The 24,714-nt window shown below is 47.9% G+C and overlaps 2 protein-coding genes across 7 annotated transcripts in view; one reads left to right on the top strand and one right to left on the bottom strand.

Moving 5' to 3' along the window:
* cep112 (centrosomal protein 112) overlaps positions 1–23,301 on the bottom strand; it is a 74,102-nt gene extending 50,801 nt beyond the window's left edge. For 2 of the 6 annotated variants that reach the window (XM_076986860.1, XM_076986888.1), the window contains exons 1-8: positions 23,146–23,266; positions 22,580–22,682; positions 21,914–22,104; positions 21,589–21,734; positions 9,196–9,286; positions 8,877–8,954; positions 3,560–3,607; positions 3,359–3,436 (exon numbers count right to left, since the gene is read on the bottom strand). In XM_076986860.1, the coding sequence (XP_076842975.1) occupies positions 3,359–3,436; positions 3,560–3,607; positions 8,877–8,954; positions 9,196–9,286; positions 21,589–21,734; positions 21,914–22,104; positions 22,580–22,676 (729 nt within the window). In that variant the 5' untranslated portion in view covers positions 22,677–22,682; positions 23,146–23,266. Of the gene's footprint in view, positions 1–3,358; positions 3,437–3,559; positions 3,608–8,109; positions 8,185–8,876; positions 8,955–9,195; positions 9,287–21,588; positions 21,735–21,913; positions 22,105–22,579; positions 22,683–23,145 lie in introns of those variants that run through there. The other 4 variants (XM_076986865.1, XM_076986871.1, XM_076986877.1 and 1 more) reach the window with 4 other exon arrangements.
* prkcab (protein kinase C, alpha, b) overlaps positions 22,457–24,714 on the top strand; it is a 118,114-nt gene continuing 115,856 nt past the window's right edge. Inside the window, exons 1-2 of the mRNA XM_076986908.1 lie at positions 22,457–22,517; positions 24,041–24,420. Coding sequence (XP_076843023.1) covers positions 24,254–24,420 — 167 coding nt within the window. The 5' untranslated portion in view covers positions 22,457–22,517; positions 24,041–24,253. The remainder of the gene's footprint in view (positions 22,518–24,040; positions 24,421–24,714) is intronic.

Genomic DNA, 24,714 nt, shown 5'->3' with positions numbered 1-24,714 from the left:
GGCAAACGTGCAGAAACCCCTGGAAACGTAGTTTTTTCACAAGTGTGCACGAGCCAGATGGCTCGCATTAAAGGACGTGTCCAAAGAATCCAGTCCAAAAGATATAAGCGGAGTTCAAGTGGAAGAATCTAAGCTGTACAGCGGTACGGGTGTGTGAGGATGGATTGTCGTGGATAAACTTAAGATGTTGCTGTTGAAGGCTCTGTGTCTTCACTAATGCTTGGGTGAAGCTGATCACCGCTAGCTGTTCCACCGCTAAGGTGGACAGTGCAAAGTGATTCAAACCTTACAGCAAATCAACATTTAAACTTCCATACCAGCTAATTTCCAATACCATTTGCTCCTCCTCTGTGGAACCATGAGCTATTTTCTTGCTTTAAATCCTTTTATTAAATAAACTCAGACTCCTGTAAGTCCCACCCCTGGTATGTAGGCTGACCTGATTGGCCACACATGTGTGAGAGACTCGTATCTAGAGACAGAACAGGGTTGTACTTTCTGATTCAGCAAAGCTTGAAAGTATTAGCTCAATGATACAGTCAACGATTCTTTTCCATGATGGGCAGCAAAGACAAGTGGGGTATTGTGCATGAGTCGAAGCTGAATTCATCTTCTTGTTTTTCAATAACACACGGTTGGGATCAGCTAAAAAGGTCACGCCAGCCCCCCATGCAAATGTGTTGCTCTTATATGGGTTACGGAGTCTGACGTGCAGGCTCCGCCCCTGATATTACACAATAACCTCCACCCAATCACCAATGTTAAAGCTGAGTGGCTCACACACAGCTGTCAATGCCAAGAGTGTTCAGTCAGCTCTCTTACTTCAGATGACGCCAGCTCGTTATCAGCACAACTACGTCCGTGTTATTTGCCTTCATTCTTCTCACCACTCACCAGCAAGTCCAATGTGATGTACCTAGCAAGTGCTTTATGAAACCGACGACCATAGTGGTGTTACAATGGAAGGACAAGCTTAGGTGGTGCAAACATGATTAACTATGGAAGACAGTGAATGTTTCTCTAATGCTGCTGGATCGTGTGCTGTGTGTGTGTGTGTGTGTGTGTGTGTGTGTGTGTGTGTGTGTGTGTCTGTGTGTGTGTGTGTGTGAGAGAGAGAATCTGAATCTGAGGTGCCGGTAGAGTGCTGGCCAGGAAGAAGGAACCACCTGCTCAGTGTCTCCCACTGGTGGACAGACATGAAAGGTGCAGCCAGCATCGCAGAGTTCACAAAACGGCATAAATGCAGCTTAGTCAGGCGTGTCGGCTCACGCTAAACGCTTCGGCTTCGGCCAGAACCGCTCAGCGCACGGCCCGGCTCGTTTTCCCGGCTGTGTCCATTAGTTAAGCCTAGTTAAGCGGGTGGAGCGAGGAGCAGGCTTGCTCGGGCGCAGCAGGACCGGACCGGCCCGTGTCAGCCGAGCAGGAGCTGCGTGGTGGATCTCCTGGGAGAAGGAGGCTGGCGTGGAGGCCACTCCACCTGCACCAAAGGATCACCAGACACTTGGTGCCGCCCTACGAACAGCTACACTGCCCCCGCTGTTCAAGGACAGAAACTGCAGCAAAATGGGAAAAGAAAATGTTTAGTTGAAGCTGTTATAAAAGGCTGCTTCAATACGGTGACCTTATTAAAGACACTTAGTAAAGACACTTATTAATTAAACTCTGATTAATTAAATATGTAAATGCATGACACAGATGAATTCTGAGAATGGTTTTGCTGAATAATTTTTCCCTAAAAGGCAAAACAGCTCAGCAATATAATCCATGTTGTGAATATTAGGTGAGAGTATTTTCTGAATTTAGTGTATCATAACCCTGATCACACACTGTAGGAGGAAAGAGATGTTAGTATGAGGGGAAAAGGGAGAATGTGAGGAAATAAGTGAGAGACAGAGGAAAGGAAGAAAATGGGGGAGAGAGAGAGAGAGAGAGAGAGAGAGAGAGAGAGAGAATGCAACATGGTAAGAAAGAATGCAATAGACAGAATATGAGTGACAGAATGGTTGGGGTGAGAGAGTGAGTCAGAATGAAAGAATGCAACAGAGTGAGAGAACAGAGAGGAAGAGATTGTGAAAGAGAAAGGATGGGATGAAAGAGTGCGAGAGTGAAAAGATGGAATGTGAGTGGGAATGTGAGAGTGAGAATGAGAATGTGAACGTGAGAATGTGAGAGTGAGAGGGAGAATGTGAGAGGGAGAATGTGAGAGTGAGAATGTGAGAGTGAGAAGAGGGAACATGAGAGTGAGAATGTGAGAGAGATGAAATGTGAGAGTGAGATTGTGAAAGTGAGGAGATATTCCATGTAGAATATCTGTGAGAGATAGAGTGAGAATGTAGAAGAAAGAAATTGGAGAGAGAGAAGAGAGAGAGAACACGAGAGTGAGAGAGAACATGAGAGAGAGAGAACATGAGAGTGAGACAGAATGTGAGAGAGTGAGAGAGAAAAGTGAAGGAATGAGCATGCAGGTTTTTTCCTCTCTTAAAGAGCAACATAAGCAGGAGACGCACCTGGGGAGGGAGTAAATCTCTTTGGAGAGGGAGGAGAGACGAGCACAGGAAACACGGTGCAGCTCAGAAACCCCCCCTCCAAACACCCTCCCCCACCCTTCCTCCGCCTCTATACACCGTTGCCATTTCCATCACAGCCAGTAAGAGCCACGTCATGCACCATTTCCACTCATTACAGCCCAGTGGCTTCTGAGGAAGGTTTCGTTCACCCATGAGCCCGACTATAGGGCCCTCACGCCTCAGCTAACTTACAGCATGGCACCGCAACCTGCTCCACGATCTCGCCCCCATGGTGGGCCCGCGATCTCGCCCTGGCGCACTACCAAACCAAACCTGTAGCGAAGACCCTGGTCATTTACGTCCTGAACAGAACCAGGGGACAGGGCCACATCAAAGAGAAGCTGTCTCGCTGAGATTTTCAGCTTAAGCCAACGTAAAAAATGGATAAAAAAGAGAAAAACAGGATGAGTTTCTCAAAAACAATGACACACACACACACACACACACACACACACACACACACACACACACACACATTAAAAAAATCTCCAGGGTGGGGAAGGGATTAGCGGAAGGTGTATGGAGTTATCATCCATGCTTCATTTCAGCACTTAGGTCTTCCAGAAAGCATATTAAAGGCAACGTACTACCATCTGGCATTTGGCTCAGTGCTGGGAGTTTGTGCCAGCTGACAAACCCCAACACGTTCTGTGTGGCAGTGCTCACAGAAGACAGCCTTACGGGACCCAGAACGCGAGAGGGGCCGTCCAAAAGCAAACCTCGCACGAACTTGCATGATTACAACCCGTTCAGAACGTTCCCGCAGGAGCACGGGGACCGTTGATGCCTACCTCCTTATCTGGGCTGAAAACTGGAACCCGCTCCTCAGGAACAGAACTATTTTTTCTTAGGCTTGATTTGGCGTAGATCTATATTAGAGAGAGAGAGAAAGAGGGAGGGGTAGAGTGAGAGTGAGACAGATGTGAGAGAGTGAGACAGATGTGAATCCAGCGCAGTGAGGAGGATAAAAGCAAGGCCTTCCTGACACTCACCGGAGACAGGGCAATAGGGCTTTGCCGTAAATACCGGGGATTCTCAATCTGCAAAAAAAGAGTTATAGACACCACCGTAACTCTTCTCTAGTATCTGACCGATAATCGCGTTGAACACGATATACGCAAGAAAAATGAAATCACATGCACGGCGCTCGTAAATAAAACGAGTTGCCATATTTAACACATGAAACATTCGAGCCACTTGCCCAACGTTATTAAGACCCACTAGTCGTTAGCTTCCCTCAGACTGCTCTGCACCATTTTAAGCCTCTTTTTCTTTCTGTGGCCGTCGTTATGTTGGCGTTGGTTTGCCCTCGTCAATGCTCTGTTTTTGTTTTCGGTTTCGTTTGTATCATTAAACTTTTGAGCTGGAGACTCACGTTTTCTTCCTCCTTTCTCCCGGAGTTTAGAAGAAAATATTTTAACGTGAATAGGAGAAAGTAAAAGCAATCATTTTTATGGTTAAAATTGTCTTAAATGAGTATTCTGTTAATTGGTTGGATACAATGTGCTAAATAAAAGTGTGACAGAAATATTTTATTCGGTTTATTCAATTAACATGTTTTTTTTTCAGTGAGCAGTTTACCTGTTAACGCAGAAAGCCATAGGAACTATAATAGCCCACACACGCGCATTGCGTTTTGTCTTAATGTGGGCCCATTCTTCCCCTTGGAGCCACACCCCCTCATAGCCACACCCCCTTCTTCTGACTCCCATCTCCCTAGATTTATCATAAACAATGTCAGTGGACTTCAAAGGCCGCCACTCTTCACACACTCTTTCCCAACTCTGTGTGTTTACCCAGAAGAATACCACAGGCATTGTGTGAAGCAAAGCCGTTTCCGTCTCTTTTTTAAACCTTAACTTCACTTACTTTATTTTTTGTTTTAAACTTCCTTTGGCATTTTGGCTTTTGTCAACAGTCCCATAATCTGTGAGGGGCCGGTGCAGTGGGCCAGGACACAGTCACACACCCACACACCCGTACACACACCCGTACACACACACACACACACACACACACACACACACACACACACACACACACACACACACACACACGTACATGCACAATAGATACACGGAAACACACACACACACACACGCGCGTGCACAATAGATACACGGAAACACACACACACACACACGCGCGTGCACACACACACACACACACACCCACCCGTACATGCACAATAGATACACGAAGACACACACACACACACCCGTACATGCACAATAGATACACAGAGATACACACACACACACACACACACACACACACACACACACATGCACAATAGATACACGGAAACACACACACACACACACACACGCGCGCACACACACACACACACACCCACCCGTACATGCACAATAGATACACGAAGACACACACACACACCCGTACATGCACAATAGATACACAGAGATATACACACACACACACACACACACACACACACACACACACACACTCACACACACTCACACACACTCACACACACCTGATTCTGGATGCTTTGATTAGACTGCAAGGAAGCGTGCAGACTGAGAGAGGATCATTTTCTTTTGAAAAGTGGTCCAAGCCAAACTAAAGCTCACCAAAGAGACACAGAGAGAGACAGAGAGAGAGAGAGTAAAGTGAAGCTGTCTGTAAAGGGCGGGGTGAGACAGAGACCTCAGAAGCCTGCTGACTCTTTACAACATCCAGAATAATAATGAAAAAAACGCTTAAATCACAGAAAATTGAAACCAATCTCTCTATCTATAAACTGCCCCAGCTGTTCAGTGTGAAGGCACTGCCTCTCTTAAGAGCTCCCTCTGTCCAGCTGTGAGTCAGACTGTCACTCTGTAAAACTGCCGTAGTGAGGGCACCTCTGCAGAAGCTTGTGCTGAAGTTAGCATCAACAAGGTTTACACAAATTCACTCAGCTCTGGCTTGTGGCGGAGGGGTCAGAGTTCAACTCTGGCTCTCTCAACACACCATGTAAATCAGTCCCTGGCCAGTAGCCTGAAGGAGTCTGGGGGAAAAGCAGAGTAAACTGTCTCATTTGTGGGCGGAGCTCCAGCAGGGCCCACCCCCTGGGCTGGTAGATGGGTGCAGCTCCGGCAGGGCCCGCCCCCAGGTTGGCATGAGCGACGCGGTCATCTCCGCCCCCACTGCTCGGCGGTGCCAAGGCAGTGGTGCCAGGTGACCAATCCCAGACTCCTCGGTGGTTGCTGTTCTATCTGCTGCGTCACTCTCCACAAAACTCTGATGATGCTACATTAAAAAAGGCAAAACGTGAAGGCACTGAGCATTGTGCTGTAGACACTAAACAAACAGCTGATCAAACAGCTCGTTGACTCCAGAGTGCAGTGTCTGGAGCTTCTGAAGCTTGTGGTGGGTCAATGAAGGTACTGCTCTGACCTCACGATGCTGCTGTCTTCTACAAGCAGCCAGCCATCACACGGCTTCAACACCACATAACAAAGACTAAAAAACTATAAGACCATCTGAAAGACGCACAGAAACAGAGCTAAAATGAGAGAGAGAGAGAGAGAGAGAGAGAGAGAACAATCAGGAGGAGAGCTCCACTCAGGGCTATTGTGTAGGGTGGTGTGTCAGGACATGCATCCCAAACTTCCTCTGAACCGGGGAACCCCCGACACTCTGGGGCCAGGCACACCAGAGAACTTTGCCCCGGTTTGTCTTACGCGTGTGACACCAGGTGGCTACGCTAGGACAAACACAAGGGACACTCAACAATGCAGAGGTCAAGCATACTGTGAGCAAGCAATTTAGATTGTTAACATAATACAATCTAACACAATAAACCCACACAGGTCATATGTTGTCATTGTCAGGACAGGCGTATTTTGTGCAGAACCTCTGTGGAGCTCACAGTTCAACCTTAAAATATATTCTTGCTTATTACTGGCTGCTGGACGTGGTAGTGCACGATGGAGCTGATTCAGAATCAGCTGTTATCACACTGACAGCGTCAAACATGCCGGCCCTGGTCGCCCCGTCCAGCTGGAGCGAGGCTCACACAGACGAGGCTCACGCAGACGAGGCTCACGCAGACGAGGCTCACGCAGACGAGGCACACGCAGACGAGGCACACGCAGACGAGGCACACGCAGTCGAGGCTCACACAGACGGAGGCACACACAGAGGAGGCTCACACAGAGGAGGCTCACACAGATGAGGCACACACAGACGGAGGCACACACAGAGGAGGCACACACAGACGGAGGCACACACAGAGGAGGCTCACACAGACGGAGGCACACACAGACGGAGGCACACACAGACGGAGGCTCACACAGACGAGGCACACACCGACGAGGCACACACCGACGAGGCACACACCGACAAGGCTCACACCGACAAGGCTCACACAGACGGAGGCACACACAGAGGAGGCTCACACAGACGAGGCACACACAGATGAGGCACACACGGACGAGGCACACACGGACAAGGCACACACGGACGAGGCACACACGGACGAGGCACACACGGACGAGGCACACACGGACGAGGCACACACAGTCGAGGCTCACACAGTCGAGGCTCACACAGATGAGGCCCGCACAGACGAGGCACACACAGACGAGGCACACACAGACGAGGCACACACAGTCGAGGCTCACACAGACAAGGCCCACACAGATGAGGCACACACCGACAAGGCTCACACCGACAAGGCTCACACCGACAAGGCTCACACAGACGGAGGCACACACAGAGGAGGCTCACACAGACGAGGCACACACGGACAAGGCACACACGGACGAGGCACACACGGACGAGGCACACACGGACGAGGCACACACGGATGAGGCACACACGGACGAGGCACACACAGTCGAGGCTCACACAGATGAGGCCCACACAGACGAGGCACACACAGACGAGGCACACACAGACGAGGCACACACAGACGGAGGCTCACACAGACGAGGCACACACCGACGAGGCACACACCGACAAGGCTCACACCGACAAGGCTCACACCGACAAGGCTCACACAGACGGAGGCACACACAGAGGAGGCTCACACAGACGAGGCACACACAGATGAGGCACACACGGACAAGGCACACACGGACGAGGCACACACGGACGAGGCACACACGGACGAGGCACACACGGATGAGGCACACACGGACGAGGCACACACAGTCGAGGCTCACACAGATGAGGCCCACACAGACGAGGCACACACAGACGAGGCACACACAGACGAGGCACACACAGTCGAGGCTCACACAGACAAGGCCCACACAGATGAGGCACACACCGACGAGGCTCACACCGACGAGGCTCACACAGATGAGGCACACACCGACGAGGCTCACACAGATGAGGCACACACTGACGAGGCACACACCGACGAGGGACACACAGATGAGATACAGCCGTCCCGCTATTTCACCCCTCCAGGCGTGAGTCGCCAAGTGCAGAAGATTCACATTCAAGCTCGATGCAGCATTAGATTACACCTGACCCCTGACCCCACCCACAGCGGGACGGGCTGGCTGCTTATCGCCCCACTCACCCTAGCTCCCAGATAAGGGGAGAGAAAGATCTTCTGGGTTACTGCGGCAATGCTTGGACGCAGGCCGGCAGTTTGAAAAAGCTGGCCTGGGTGGAACCGAGTCAAAATAAACAGAGAGACAGAAAGAGAGAGAGCGAGAGAGAGCAATAGGGGTGAGGGTGTGAGAGGGGAGGAGAGAGAGAAGTGAGAGCATGAGATGAAGAGAGAGACAGAGAAAAAAGGAAAAACCAACTACCGTATTTTCTGGACTATAGAGTGCACCTCAATATAACTCCTGAATATCATCTGTAGCGTCTTTATGCGTGTGTAAATGAGGGGACTTGGAATTTGGCACAACACAATTTGGCTGGTTGCATGTGCTAAATGAAATTGAGCACTTTCTTCTTTGATTTACAACTTTGACCTACCACCTGATTCACTTTCTGCTCCGCCCCCTGACGGGTGAAGAGAAATCTACAGAAAAGCCGCACATCAGTATAAGCCGCATCGTTCAAATCGTGGGGAAAAAAGTACCGGATTATAGTCCGGAAAATACGGTAAGTCGTCGTCACAGTAAGATTACAGGCCTGAGAGTTGTGAGGAGGAACAGCAGTGTGGTGCAAAGGACGAAGATCAGGACAGTCGATTATTTTCACAGTTCAACACAGCTGTGCTAAACTTCACCCTCCAGGAGAGCCCCATGAAAACCAAACAAAGCAAGGCAAAGGGAACGAGTGGGCGTGGCCCAAGGTGGGGGCGTGGCCCGGAGTGGGGGCGTGGCACGTTACCCCGAGGTTCCAGCTGTTCAGGCGCGCTTCTAGGTCACTATCGTCGGAGGAGTTGGGCTGCGGCCTGCGGCGACTGTCCTGGGAGGGGGAGAGGGAAGGTTACTCGGTGATGACTGCCGCTCGGTTCACTCCTCACTCCTGTCACCTGCAAGACACCTGGGGAGGGCCGCCTCAGATCCGCTACTCCAGCGTTCACTGTCCACGGGGGTCACGTGACCAACCCCTCAACCCTCAACAAGCCACATGTGCTTTTCAGGCAGGAAATCAGTGGGTCAGACCGGGCTGACTCCATAACGGCACCTTTAGAAGGACGGCTTACCGTCTTCTCCTGAGCGGTAGCTTGTCTGGGTCTGAGAGGACTCGAGGACATGGGTCTGGATGGAGACAGGTCGCTGAAGAGATTCCTCCTCCTGCAGCAGAAAAACAAGGCAGATGTATCAAGTTTCCCTCCCTTCCACAGAATGGAAGTCAGATGTCTCAGTGGAAGTCATGTCTTCCAAACATCTGCAGAGCCGGCGGCAGAAACACAGGCCGGCTGACCAGCTGGAAGAGCCCTCTTCCTCCTCCTCCTCCTCCTCTCTGCCTCCACTCAAACCAACAGCCACTTCTCTAGATCAAGCCCTGCCTTCCCCAAGCCTGCTACCCCGGCCTACACCCACCGACGTTGATGACACGTGTGCTAGCTGGCCTTGCCGTTAGACGGTGGACTTCAGTTGTATTTCACTGCACATTTGAGCACAACCTGCTGCACTGGGCTTGTTGTTTTTTTCATTTTTATCGATTTCCAACAGGTTAAATCCAGTTTTGTCAGCGCAGCCACAGGCAACACTGAGACACTTTGGTTAAAGCGCCGTGCTGATTATGATAAGCATGACGAATTTGCTTCGGCGGCTAATTAAGAGTGCGCACACGAGCTAATTACAAATGTTTAACACCAACTTCAGATTAATTAAAATCATCCTGTTAGACAAGTCAACAAGAGGGAGTAAGGATTTGATGGCCAAACAAGCTAAGCCTTTCCCAAGCATGTGCGCGCGCGCACACACACACACACACACAAACACCATTTCTTTTGTCCTATTCTTATAGTTCAGGATGTCCTAATTAGACCTTGGACAAGACAAGCAAAGTGAGAGAGTGCCTTCTGATCTCTGTAATCTGCCTCGATGTCTTCATTAGAAGATCACATGAGAAGTGCCATGGCATGAATGATGAACTGATCTTAACTCGGAGGACGGAGTCTCCCAGACAGTGCCTGGAAGGTCTCCGGGGACTCTGTGAATGTCTCTTTGTTAGTTGTTTGTCCAAATAACCTGGGCTCTAATCTACCCTCACAGAAGAGTGGGCGTGAAAGACCACGAGACAGCGAGATGAGTGGAGCCCACAGGCCGTCCGGCTCCGCTGAAGGGATCCCGGACATGAGGGCCTGTCCCAGCTAAAAGGGCCCCCAAGGGAGCCCAGACGTGAGGGCCTGCCCCGGCACAGGCACACAGACCTGAACGTGCTGCGCTATCAAGACCCAGACCCACACAGGTCCAGCTGAAGGACCCACAGATGGATCTCTTAGTGCCTTGGAACAGTTGCAAGAGCAGAAAACAGAGAAGTAAAACTCGGCGAAATTCGAGTCTGCATTTTATGCCACAAGATCGAAGCCGCCTGTATTTCCTGCTTCCCGACGGACGCAGCTTTCAAGGCTGCAGATCGGAGGGAATCACGACACACCTTCCATTCACTTCCAGAAAACCCTACCCGTCCGTGGCCTTGTCCTGGCCAATAAGAGGTCATATTCAGTCAAAGCCGAGGCTCTGAGGTGAGATGTTGCTTTAGTCAAGACTACAGCTCTCCACGCTGCTCATCAGCCCGGCCGGAGAACTGCCATCTGGCTGACGGCAGCTCGAGGCTTACCGCTATCTTCTCCATCACCACTCCAAAGTGAAAAACCGAAGGAGGGCGTCGGCATGCCCTACAGGTGAACAATCTCAATTAGAAAAATTGTTTAATGTACCTGACATTTAAAACGGTTAATTTTTTTCATTCTGGCTAATCAGGACATTTTCTTGGCTACATATAAAAAGGCCATGAACATAAATAAAGATCAAACCTGCTCAAAATGTGTAAGATTTCATCTTTATTTGAAAGTGAACCCAAATGTTATTTGGAAAGAATGACTGATCTTTAGAAATCCATCCATATGTAGGTAGGAACACGCACGCACACAGACACACACAAACACAGACACACACACTCCTTTGACCCAACAGATGAGGGCCAACCGTTGTGATTGGCGGCAAGCCGTTAACAGGTGGACTGGGATAATTGAATGAAATGTTCAGGGGGGCCAGCAGATCAAAGGAGACGGAGACCCAGGTCTGGACAGCAGAGGCAGGGTGCGGTGTGGGGGTCTGGGCAAGTGAGATACAACCCGGCAGTCTGGACTGAGATATGGTGAGGCGTGGCGTTTCTGATTAAAGCCTCCTCATCTCCAGGTGGTGATTCTGGCCCCCTGACTGGGCCTCCCAGTCCTGTGAGAGAAAACATTTTCAGATGCCCCTCACGATGACGTTTGAGAGACCCCACCCTGTCCCTGCAGAGGCCCCGCATCTGGAGGCCAGCGTGGACACCCCTGTGTCTCACGAGACAGTGGACGCGTTACTGCCGCCGTCCCACTCGACAGAGTTCACGTGCGCTCTGGACCCAGATGGCCAGCTGGAGAAGGGGGTTAAAAGAGAGACAGAGAAAAAGGAGGGAGGAAGAAAGAATGAAAGAGCAGACGATGAAAGGCAGAAAGGGGTGTGGGTGGAGAGCTCACGCAAGAAAGTGGAATTACCACAATTACCCAAGGCTTGGGTTAGGAGGCCTGCCTCCTCTGGGGGAGAGGGGGGGGCTCTCTCACAGCTAAGAAATGAGTAGCAGTCCAGGCCCATGGGTGCACGCACACCTGCTGGGGGGTTCTCTCAAAGCCACGGCAAACACAACAGCCAGACAGGCTGAACAGGGCCCGTTCCTTAAATACCATGACAAGAGGGAGTGGGTTGAAACAAGCGCAGACCTCAACCTATGGAAAGCCCTGCTGCTGTAGAGCTTCAGGCAAGCAAAGGGCCCCACCTGGTGGCCAGAAACGGAGCTGCAAGCACAGACTCTGAGGTAAGCATAAAGATTATTTGGAATTTCTGTGGAAGTTTTTCCGAGTCTCTGGAAGCCGGGAGCTCCAGAATCAAAGTGCTCCCTTTCTGAGAATCTTTAAGGAAACTCATGCAGGAACTCGATCATAAGGCTGCTCTACCATGCTGTGTATGGAGCAGACCTAATGCAGATAGAGAGAAGCTTGCACTATGGCTCATATCAAAATGTTTAGAGCAGGGTAAACTTTACTTAACGTAACTCATATTTTTTAAAAAATATGATAGTGCTGTGTTCATCATCACCACCACCTGACCAACAGAAATTGACGGCGGTGATGAGAAGGCGGTCAGCGCACATCACAGCGCGGCAAGGTCAGGCCTTTTCATCCCCTTGAAATGAGCAGGTCACATTAAAGATCTGGCTGCAGTCTTCCCCAGCACAGCTCCGGCCTGTGATCTGAACGCCTCTAATGATCATATCCAAACGGGCTCCCGGGTCTCAACGCAGCCGCCTCCCACTCACATCATTTCCAAGTGTGGCCAGTGATCTCTGCTCTGTCCGTTCTGAAAGTTTTTTTTTTTTTTTTTTTTGGGCCCACCTCCACCCCCCCCATCTTTGGAGGACAACTTTGTTTTTATATCAAATAATGGATCAAATAATAACAATTCTATATATATATTAGTGCTGTCAATTTTAGGTGCCGCGATTAAAAGTCCTCACCAGGATTTTGCTCAAGCTTGCTAGATTTCCTAATTAGCAATCCAGGTAAAATTAGTGGAATCAACACAATCCAGGAAGCCTGAACAAAATCCTGGTGAGGACTTTTAATCGCGGCACCTGGAATTGACAGCACTAATATATATGTATATATATATATATATATATATATATATATATATATATATATATATATATATATATATATATATATATACACACACACACACACACATACATATACATACATATATTCATACACACACACGTACACATATATATATATGTGTGTGTATAAAAAAATATATATAAAAAAAACAAGCAGCTCAAATGACCACTGCAAAGAAGAGCAGAAAGTGTACCCAAGACATATGGCACAAATGACTGATGTATATGTATGTGTGAATGTGTGTTTATGTGCAACACAAAAGTGCAACATAGGATAAATGTACAGAATGTACTTGCCAGCAAGGGTAGAAAGTTGCGATAACATTGTGACAACATTACCACTGGCCCCCAGAGGCCAGAGATAAGCAGAGAAAGGCCCGGGACTCCCACCCGCCCTCGGCCCCCCCAGGAGCTGTGGAGCCCCAGGGCAGCACTTCCCAGTGACCCTCGCATGCCTGCCCCCGCAGGCGGGAGAGGGAGACCCCGGACAGCGCCCCCCCAGGCAAGGAGCGCAGGACCAGGGGAACCAGAGGAGACAGAGCCCCCCCCCGCCATGGGCCAGTAGCAAAGCCCCAGCGCCACGCGCCCCCGGGAACCCCCCCCTCCCAGCAGGGCCCCCCCTCCCGCCGAGGAGTCCCGAGCCGCCCCGGACCACAACCCCCCAGGGGAGCGGGCCAACCGCCGCGCCGGAGCACCAAGCCGGGCCCTGGAACCCCAAGGCCCCCCCCCCTCCTCTGGAGTAGAGCAGTAATCACAGGGGAGAAGCCGGGAGTGGACCAGGCACGACTAGCCCCCGACCCAGAACCAGCTGTCCTCATACATACACTCAAACTAATATATACATTCACCCCCATATCTACACCCCTACATACATATACACACCCCCTTATATACACCCTTACCATGTATACACCTACACCTATCCTTATACACATACATACACACACACACCTCCAAACTCACACTCTTTTAGATCCTCACATATATACACCTGCATGTACATCCACTCCAACATACATCCCCACACACATTCACCCACACCCATATACACTCTTGCGGACATATATACCCCCATAAATGTACTCACACATCCCCATAACCCCCCCCCCCCCCCCCCCCCCCCCCAAAACGTACTCATTCATCTACCTATACAAACAGTGACAAAGACAAAAACACACATTCATCCACACACTACACACTCTCCGCGGCGGGGGCAATTGGCCGGACCAGCAAGGATCGGCAGCAGCCGAAAAGTTTAACGTTGTACGGCGAGGCCAAACTTCCAATGAGCTCCTTCCCATACGGATTCCCACTCCGAAAGGAAGGAACCTCGGAATTGCACGGCGCTTAGCCATGTGGCTAAACACAAGCACATGGGCTTCTGTCTCCTGTGGTTAAAGCGAGGAGAGAAGAAGAGAAGGAGAGAAGGAGTGGTAGGTGCTAACACAGCACAGCCCTATACAGTCGGTGGGGTTCTCTCTATAGTTAGCTGAAGTTTTGTTTTTCCAAGACAACTTCTAAGAGCAGAATTATCGTAGGAGGGGCGGAAGGGCATGTGAGCTCTGAACATTCCCAGTGATGGTGATGAGGACCAGAACTACCTTTGAAAATCTAAAGGATCAAACAGTCCACAAGCATGTTATCTTTTTCACTGCTAAATAATTCATGTGGCCAAAGTGACTTCTTAAAAGGAGGCAGGGCGGTGTAAAGGAGGTGGAGTGGTGTAAAGGAGACGGGCAGTGTAAAAGGAGGTGGTGGGTGATATAAAGGAGGTGGTGGGGTCTAAAAGGTGGGTGAATGAGTGGTATAAGGAGATGGAGTAGGGTGAGGAGGTGGAGTAGGTGGAGGTGAGGAGTAGGGTGAGGAGGTGGAGTAGGTGGAGGTGAGGAGGTGTAGTAAGTGGAGGTGAGGAGTAGGGTGAGGAGGTGTAGTAGGTGGTGGTGAGGAATAGGGTGAGGAGGTGGAGGTAAGGAGGTGGAGTAGGTGGAGGTGAGGAGTAGGTGGAGTAAGTGCAGGTGAGGAGTAGGGTGAGGAGGTGTAGTACGTGGAGGTGAGGAATAGGGTGAGGAGGTGGAGGTAAGGAGGTGGAGTAGGTGGAGGTGAGGAGTAGGTGGAGTAAGTGCAGGTGAGGAGTAGGGTGAGGAGGTGTAGTAGATGGAGGTGAGGAGTAGGTGGAGTAAGTGCAGGTGAGGAGTAGGGTGAGGAGGTGTAGTACGTGGAGGTGAGGAGTAGGGTGAGGAGGTGGAGTAAGTGGAGGTGAGGAGTAGGGTGAGGAGGTGGAGTAGGTGGAGGTGAGGAGGTGGAGTAGGTGGAGGTGAGGAGGTGGAGTAAGTGGAGGTGAGGAGTAGGGTGAGGAGGTGGAGTAGGTGGAGGTGAGGAGGTGGAGTAGGTGGAGGTGAGGAGTAGGTGGAGTAAGTGCAGGTGAGGAGTAGGGTGAGGAGGTGTAGTACGTGGAGGTGAGGAGTAGGGTTAGGAGGTGTAGTAGGTGGAGGTGAGGAATAGGGTGAGGAGGTGGAGGTAAGGAGGTGGAGTAGGTGGAGGTGAGGAGTAGGTGGAGTAAGTGCAGGTGAGGAGTAGGGTGAGGAGGTGGAGTAGGTGGAGGTGAGGAGGTGGAGTAAGTGGAGGTGAGGAGTAGGGTGAGGAAGTGTAGTAAGTGGAGGTGAGGAGTAGGGTGAGGAGGTGTAGTACGTGGAGGTGAGGAGTAGGGTGAGGAGGTGGAGGTGAGGAGGTGGAGTAGGTGGAGGTGGAGTAAGTGGAGGTGAGGAGTAGGGTGAGGAGGTGTAGTACGTGGAGGTGAGGAGTAGGGTGAGGAGGTGGAGGTGAGGAGGTGGAGTAGGTGGAGGTGAGGAGTAGGGTGAGGAGGTGGAGTAAGTGAAGGTGAGGAGTAGGGTGAGGAGGTGGAGTAAGTGAAGGTGAGGAGTAGGGTGAGGAGGTGGAGTAAGTGCAGGTGAGGAGTAGGGTGAGGATAGTGGTGGGCGATATGGGAAAAAAATTTTAGCACAATTTTTTTGCATATAAAATCACGATTTGGATTTTTTTATCACGATATTCCATCCAAAAAAAATGGGGGGCTACAACGCTTTCTTTCTAAGCAGATTTTAATGAGTGACACTGATAAAGTGCACTACTGCAGTAAATATACAATATTTCCCAGCACGTTAAACTTAATTAAGTTAAATATTTATACATATAGTCGAAATGATTCGAAATAATTCACTTTTTTATCACATTAATTAATGGTTTTGTTTATTTTCAAAACGCCCAATCTTAACGTCTTCACGTTCTCTCATGTTTCGTCCTGGAATTACAAGAGGCTCGTATTTATTAACGTAATACAAGAAAACTGTTCAGTCAGACAGATATTTGTTGTGAAACGAAGTAGTTACACTTCGCCTAAATTCCAGCACTTTTCAAACCTGATTTATACTACGACATATCGTTTCGGAGAACACTGCAAAGAACGCGGAGTGACGCGGCAAGTTTAAGTACCTGTATGAACGCTTCCGCTGTTCGTGGAGGTTCGCGTGAGGTGTGCGGAGTCGCGCTCTACGGTCACTCGCGAAAGTATAAACCACCGAGGCCGCAGCTTGTGAGGTGGCTGCCCCCGCTGCCCGCATTGTTTCACTTTCGGCATATTCCTTGGGATGCCTACGTCTCAAGTGATTGAATAAATTTGTTGTACTGGCATCGGACGTTTTTACATGTTCTTTACACACCTTACATATCGGCCCTACGTCGGCTGCATCGGCGGGAACCAGCATTAAAAAAGTCATTGCGCTGATTGGCAAAGGCGATATATACGATTTTTCTAATTTGGTAGATCGCCTGCGATTCTCCACTCATTATCGCCATTCACGATTTTATATCGTCATATCGTGCAACCCTAGGTGAGGAGGTGGAGTAGGTGGAGGTGAGGAGTAGGGTGAGGAGGTGGAGTAGGTGGAGGTGAGGAGTAGGGTGGGGAGGTGGAGTAGGTGAAGGTGAGGTGTAGGGTGGGGAGGTGGAGTAGGTGAAGGTGAGGAGTAGGGTGAGGAGGTGTAGTAGGTGGAGGTGGGGAGGTGGAGTAGGTGAAGGTGAGTAGGGTGAGGAGGTGTAGTAGGTGGAGGTGAGGAGGTGGAGGTGGAGTAGGTGAAGGTGAGGAGTAGGGTGAGGAGGTGGAGTAGGTGGAGGTGAGGAGTAGGGTGGGGAGGTGGAGTAGGTGAAGGTGAGGAGTAGGGTGAGGAGGTGTAGTAGGTGGAGGTGAGGAGTAGGGTGAGGAGGAGTAGGTGCAGGTGAGGAGTAGGGTGAGGAGGTGGAGTAGTAGGTGGAGGTGAGGAGGTGTAGTAGGTGGAGGTGATGGGTAGGGTGAGGAGGTGGGGCAGCCTGCTCTGTACACCGTGATGTCTGGCCCTGGGCTCTGAGATATGCTGCTTCTGTGGAGCTCTTTCATCCTGGGTAAACAAACCTGAGGCAGACGTACGATAAACTGTGGCAGGGGACATGGCCAAACCTTCTCTCAGGTGCTGGAACGACTTGTCATGAGTGTTTCGTCTTGCTCGGACTAATTACTGCTCATCCTTTTGAAGCAGTCGCTTGCCGCTTAAGACCGTGGGCTAATGGATTAAGGGAAACTTCAACCGGCTCACGTACACAAGCCAGCCAGCCACTTTCACCTGTTCCACTGAGTGATCCATGTACTGCGTGTGCTGAGGCGTAGAAGCGCCCACACCGGCCGGCCTGGTGGGACAGAGCCAGAGTTAGGGGAACATGTCATCCTGCCCCAGTCCAGTTTGAGGCTGAAGGAACTGGAATTAGGAATTAGGCTGAAGAAACGGCCTTGGGGCCGCAGCCAACAGTTTGGCACGCAACACAGAAAGTGGAGCGCATACTGGTGCTGTACAGACGGTTCCTTGAGATTTAAAGAGGAGTTCAACAGACATTACTGGTTGAAATGGGGAGGGAATAGTGAGGTCATGAACACAACATGGAAGAATTAAGAACAACAATAACAACAACAACAACAAAAATTGGTCAAGATTCCAACAAGGTCCTTATGTGGGAGAATCAAACAGGCCTAAAGCAACACAATCACCATGAGGTCTTCTCTCTCTCTCTCTCTCTCTCTCTCTCTCTCTCTCTCACACACACACACATACACATACACACACACACACACACACGCACACACACACACACACACACACACACACACACACACACACACACACACACACACACACACACACAAAAGAGAGGCAGGGTGTAGGTTAAACACAGATTCTAAATGGTTTATAAAAGCACCCCACTAAGCAATGGCTTTCTCAGAAACACCTACTCAACAACAAGAAAGCCTGTGTACAAAGACAAAGAGGGAGATTACACAACACACACTAAACAGACAGATTACACAACACACATTAAAGAGGCAGATTACACAACACACACTAAAGACAACACACACTAAAGAGGCAGATTACACAACACACACTAAAGAGGCAGATTACACAACACACTAAAGACAACACACACTAAAGAGGCAGATACACAACACACACTAAAGAGGCAGATTACACAACGCACACTAAAGAGGCAGATTACACAAGATACACTAAAGAGGGAGATTACACAACACACACTAAAGAGGGAGATTAAACAACACACACTTAAGAGGTAGATTACACAACACACACATAAGTGGCAGATTACACAACACACAATAAAGAGGCAGATTACACAACACACACTTAAGAGGTAGATTACACAACACACAATAAAGAGGCAGATTACACAAGACACACTAAAGGGAGATTAAACAACACACACTAAAGACAACACACACTAAAGAGGCAGATTACACAACACACACTAAAGAGGGAGATTACACAACACACACTAAAGAGGCAGATTACACAAGACACACTAAAGAGGGAGATTACACAAGACACACTAAAGAGGCAGATTAAACAAGACACACTAAAGAGGCAGATTAAACAGCACACACTTAAGGGGTAGATTACACAACACACACTTAAGAGGTAGATTACACAACACACAATAAAGAGGCAGATTACACAACACACTAAAGAGGCAGATTAAACAACACACACTAAAGAGCCTGTTTCTCTTCCCCCGGCCACAGTGCGTACGCAGCTGACCCGTGATACCCACATCCACTTCCTCCCATTTCTAATGCTAATAGGGACATCCTGCCTGTTCACAGCCAAAACTAAATAGGGAACTGATCTGATACATTAAAAGTGCCCAGAAACCCTTGAGAGTGGAAGGGGGTCCATTTTAAAATGGCTGAATTCTGCTCCATACCAAAAATGAAGGAGAAATGAAGGTGGCTGATATGGCCAAAAATGTTATCACGATAAATTTTTCTATATCAATTGATCTCAGTAATTATCATCATATAAAATAAAAATACCGTCACAGCATAAAAAAAATTGTAACAGCATTTAAAGCCAGACTGTATACATACATGCACAGAGTATGAAAATTCCTCAAATCCACAATGAAATGTACATTTTTCATTTTGATTAACATGGCCAAGTCACAGTCACTGCCTGATGGCTGGCTAGCGCAACGTCTTAGCAGGCTAGCGGAACGTCTTAGCGGGTTAGCTAACAACACTTGAATGTACTTTTATACTTTTACACAACGTGATGCAGCTTGTGCTGGAGATGCCATTTAGGTGGGAAACAGAAATTAAAGTTTATTGAATAAAATTGCTCAAAGCTTGTCACTGCGATCAAGGAAAGATTATCGCGATACAAATCAAGATTGTTTCTATCGCCCAGCCCTAACCTGATTCATCAATCCATAGAGAATTCCAGAACACAGGCAATATTGGAATATGTACACACAAGTCTGGAGCTTAACCCAGCAGGCTCTGACCACAAAAAGAAACAGCGACAGCACTGATTTAAACACTCATTTCCAGTCCTGATTAGTCTCCCTTATAATCTCACTTACATTTTGTGCCATTTACAGCATGAAACATTATGAAGCCTGAGATCTGTGAGATGGGGAGGGCAGGACTGTCTGCATGGACCACACATCACTACACATTACAGTGTGTATGGACCACACATCACTACACATTACAGTGTGTATGGACCACACATCACTAGGGGTGGGAATCGTTTACTATCTCACGATTCGATTCGATTCCGATTTTGGGGGCCACAATTCAATTCAAAAATCGATTTTCGATTCAAAACGATTTTCGATTCAAAAAACGATTTGATTTATAAAAATGTCTGCTTCAGTCTATAAAATCTGCATGATCTACTACAGTCTGCTTTGCAAGACAGAACGACAAATATTGAAAATTAAGTGTCTTTTACATTTAATTAACAAAAATTAAGTGCTTTGGTAAAATAAAATGGTTTTTGTTGTTACCAAAATTCTTGAGCTTCATTTTGCGAGCTGTCAGGGCTGGCTCGGATGCAGTTCCCCCAGCCGTCGCTAGGGGCACCAGAGTCAGTCCCAGACTAAACCTACGTTACCGTACGTTCTCAGCCATTCTCTGCTTTCTCTGTGATTGCTTATCGTTTAATGGTCTCCCCACCTCTCTCTGTTATGCTTTCTCTTTACTTATTCGAGTATCTCATGCGTCGCTTCCTGACTCATCTCAAGTTTTCCCAATCCTGTATTTCTTCCTATCCGTTTTGCCTTTATTTTTGGGAAGGGTTTTATTTTGCTGCAGCGTTTTTTGCCAGTTACTTTGGCTGATGTCCTTGGTTTCGTTTTCGCGTTGCATTTGTTATTTTGTTTCTTCCTCCCGTCTCACTACGGTTGAGTGTTATTTTTCATGCGTTGTATTTTCCGCATGGGTTTTTTGTTTCTATTTACTCCGTGCCCTCACGGTTTTGCTTTCTATTCTCTTGCGCGTTGAGTCTTCCGTGTTGTTTTGTTTGTTCGTTCTGGGTCGCTGTGCGCGTTTCCCTCTCCCTAATACATGTGACGTGTGTCAAAGTATTGATTTTGCGAGCCGGCACTCGTGTCCACCCTTCTCTATATTATTTCTCACCCTTCTCTATATTAACACTCCCGTGCTCACCGCATTCCCCGGCATTCGGTAAAAACCAAAATGAACCCATATTTTTGCCTTAAATGAAGACCGGACAGGTTGAATATCTCTTTCCTCCATGTGTTTTGAACCTTTTCCGCGCATGAGTGTGTCCCAGAACATGCTGCGTAAAGTCTCGCGTAATTTTGTAATTACGTAACGCGAGACTTCACCACCACTTAGAATCGATTTTGGGACATTTAAAATCGATTCTGAATCGTAGTAAATGAGAATCGATTTTTGATATATGAATCGATTTTTTGGCACACCTCTACACATCACTACACATTATAGTGTGTATGGACCACACATCACTACACATTACAGTGTGTATGGACCAAACATCACTACACATTATAGTGTATATGGACCACACATCGCTACACATTACAGTGTGTTTGGACCAAACATCACTACACATTACCAAAACATGTAGACACAATCAGATACTTTACTACGTGACACAGAAGAGATATTAGACCGAATCTGCAATAGCAAGCTAAGACCAAGATGGAACTCAGAAATTATCAAAACAATCAGAGGAGAATTCAGTTTCACAGCCTTTCAAGGTTTATCTCCACAGTGTGTGCATCACCATTTAGATTCACAACTACTATGACGATACTGTGAATGTTGTGAATGTCATACCTGTGAGAGTTTGGAAGGGATGAGGAGGAGTCTTTCCTCAGGCTGGACCACGTATCTTCTCCATGAGCCAGTTCACCAGACACCCAGTCTGGCAACACCGCGGAGGCCAATTCTCTAGCACCCAGCGGCTCGTCAAAGTAGATGGACTGCAGGCCAGAGAGCCCAAATTGGACAGAGGTCAAAAACCAACCTTCCCAAACACGCTGACACAGCAGGTACAACAAAACATTTGTAGCAGGCGGACGGGCTCCTTTGATGAGTACAAAAGCAAAGGTGTGCGGTCTTCGTCAAAAGACCGCAGCGACTGCAGATCAGGCACACTCACCATGTACGTCGGTAAAGTCTTGAGGTTGCCCGCTTCGGGTTTGTGTGCAAACGGTCCCTCCAGAACGCCACTTCTGAGCATGTGCAGAAGTAGTCTGGCGTAGACATTGCGGTTTTTCCTGCCCCTCAGGCCAGAGCCAGAAGCCACGGGGTCACACAGCTTCTTAATCCACAGAGCACATCGCTGACGCTCTGGATTTGAGAGGGAAAGTAAAAAAAAAAAAATCAAGATGGTGACAGCATAGAGAAAACTAACCATGTTCAGAGAAACTGTCCATGGACGAAAGGCAAAATAAGCATCTCAGAACAGCTGCCAGTGAAATTATAAACATATTCAGATGTTTCTGACATGAACATGAAATCTACTGTAAGATTTTGAGAACTTCAGTGTATTCAGTGTATGTTCACTAAGTAAGAAATCAGAGCCTGAGTTAAAGTTCTCAATAAACTTTGTTTATTATTATTGTGATTAAATAAGCAGGTGGGTTACTGTTCAAATCATTTAAGCGATTGTAAATGTTTGTTTCTGGCAGATCTTGGATCCCAGAAACACAAACAGACCTCACATTGCACAGTTCAAGACGTCAGCTTGCATGAACTACCAGGTGCGTTTTTTAAACTTGACAACACAAAACTAACAACGTGTCTGTTTTCAGTTAGGACTAACCTGACTTGTGAAGGAGTCTGAGCACGTATGGCTTCATGTCCACTAGAAAGTGGTCAAATTCAGAGTCCAGCCCCTCTAAAGAGTCACCTTCACTCATGATGCCCTGCAACGTTCAGAGTGACTTACAGAAACACACGACGTACGCCCACCAGTCCAGCTTTACAAAGGCTACAAGTTACCTCCGCTAATCTAGACATCCAGCTTATAACGTCAAGTGCATTAGAAATACAGAACAAGTACCGTTAGACACCAGACTACAGTTATTAACCAGTTATTAACGCGCTTGACGTGAGACTGACAACTTATCAGCGGTCTTACGGTCAAAAAAGTAAAAGTTGTTACTAGTTAGCGACTGCTTGCTAACCTAGGTAACCTAGCTGGTTAACTATATCCGTTAGCTAAGCTAACTTGGACAACAAATCTAACAGTCGCTTTAAAAGCTGATTTAAGACGTTAGCTCACACCCTCCCGCTAACAAAACATACATTCACATAAAACAATAGGATAGTCACTTAAAACAATCGTGTCGGCATTAATAGTCGAAGTGAAAACGCGCGTAGCCGTACTTGAGTGTATTTGAGTGTATTTGAGCAGCACCCACTATTTTGTAAACTAGCGCTTCCAAACGGTTTCAAACCGAACTGATGTGAAAGCAAACGCAGTAGCGTTCAAGCGTTCACCATCGCTGCTGGGCTAAACTAAAAGTCCCTAGTGAACGCAGGTCGAAAACGTGTGCGAAATTATAAAAAGCAAGATATGACTGCCGGTGTTAGTTTCTAAGCACAACTTAATTTTTTAATGAAAGTTTTATTACTCATTAATAATGTTTTCATATTTTTCGTTATTATTTTCATATTTCCCCCCGTTTCATATTTCCCCGTTGCCACATTTGCTTATTTTATTTGTTCTTCGGACTTTTAATTTAAAAGTTTGTTCTTCGTATTTGCGGTGAAAACGTCCCACGTGATTTCTGGCTTCACCAGCTTCAGAAAGCGGTTGTGTTGCCCTAGCAACCGCGCGTCGTCTAATATCAGAGTAAACTCGTCTTGGACCCTGCAGAGGATAAATTAACAACACAATAAAATGAAAGTGATGTCTGATAACAATCATCCAATCCATTTATCAATCTATAAAATGTATCATCTACATCTATTTTTATCTCATATAGATACTATTCTGATATATATATATATATATATATATATATATATATATATATATATATATATATATATATATATATATATATATATATATAATGGAAAATATTGTTATATATTGTTATATATTATATATAAAATATTATTCTAACAAATTCTGATTTATTAAAAAATAAAATAAACGTTGGTCTGTCACGTTTGAGCTCTCGCCCTCCTTCCCTCGTCTTAAATCGTGACTTCCACCCCGGTGGGAGTATTACAGTGTGAGTGTATTATAGAGGGTGTTAATACTCTCCACCAGATGGAGTTGCGGGTCTTTTCTGGACCAGAACCTCGCGCGGAGCCTGCCTGACGTCACTTCTAACGGGGACAGGGAGCGCTCGAGGTAACCGGAGAAAAGCAGCGGGACCGACGCCGTCCTCCAGTTACCGTGCGCGAGCGGTGCCGGCTGCAGCGGGGCGAGACACGGGCGCGGACACCTCGGGACTAGACCCAGCGGAACCGCAGGACAGCCATGGCCGACCTGATCCACACGCACGACTCCTCGTCTGGGCTCGGGAACCGGTTTGCGCGCAAAGGCGCTCTGCGGCAGAAAAACGTGCACGAAGTCAAGAACCACAAATTTACTGCTCGCTTCTTTAAGCAGCCCACATTCTGCAGCCACTGCACAGACTTCATCTGGTAAGAGCCACTTCTGTTCAAAAGGAACTTTTGCCAGAACTAAATGCGTTTAGTTGCATACACAAACTTTATTCCCATAACTATTTTTTGGGTGAGAAATTTAAATGTAGTGTTCAAACGTGTGCCCATCAACATTACCCACAAAAGACGCAATATTAGTCGCGACAGCCTGACGCACATGCAACAGTATTTTTTTCTATTTCATGTTAACTGTCCATGTGTGAAATCTGACAAGAAAAATAACAAGCAGCCCTATTTTAAAAGAGAAAAGCCAATTGCAAAGATGGGCGAGTT

Source organism: Brachyhypopomus gauderio, chromosome 2, assembly GCF_052324685.1.
Source record: "Brachyhypopomus gauderio isolate BG-103 chromosome 2, BGAUD_0.2, whole genome shotgun sequence".
Lineage (NCBI taxonomy): Eukaryota > Metazoa > Chordata > Actinopteri > Gymnotiformes > Hypopomidae > Brachyhypopomus > Brachyhypopomus gauderio.
Note: the sequence above shows the minus strand (reverse complement) of the source record. Positions and strands in the feature narration are given on the sequence as shown.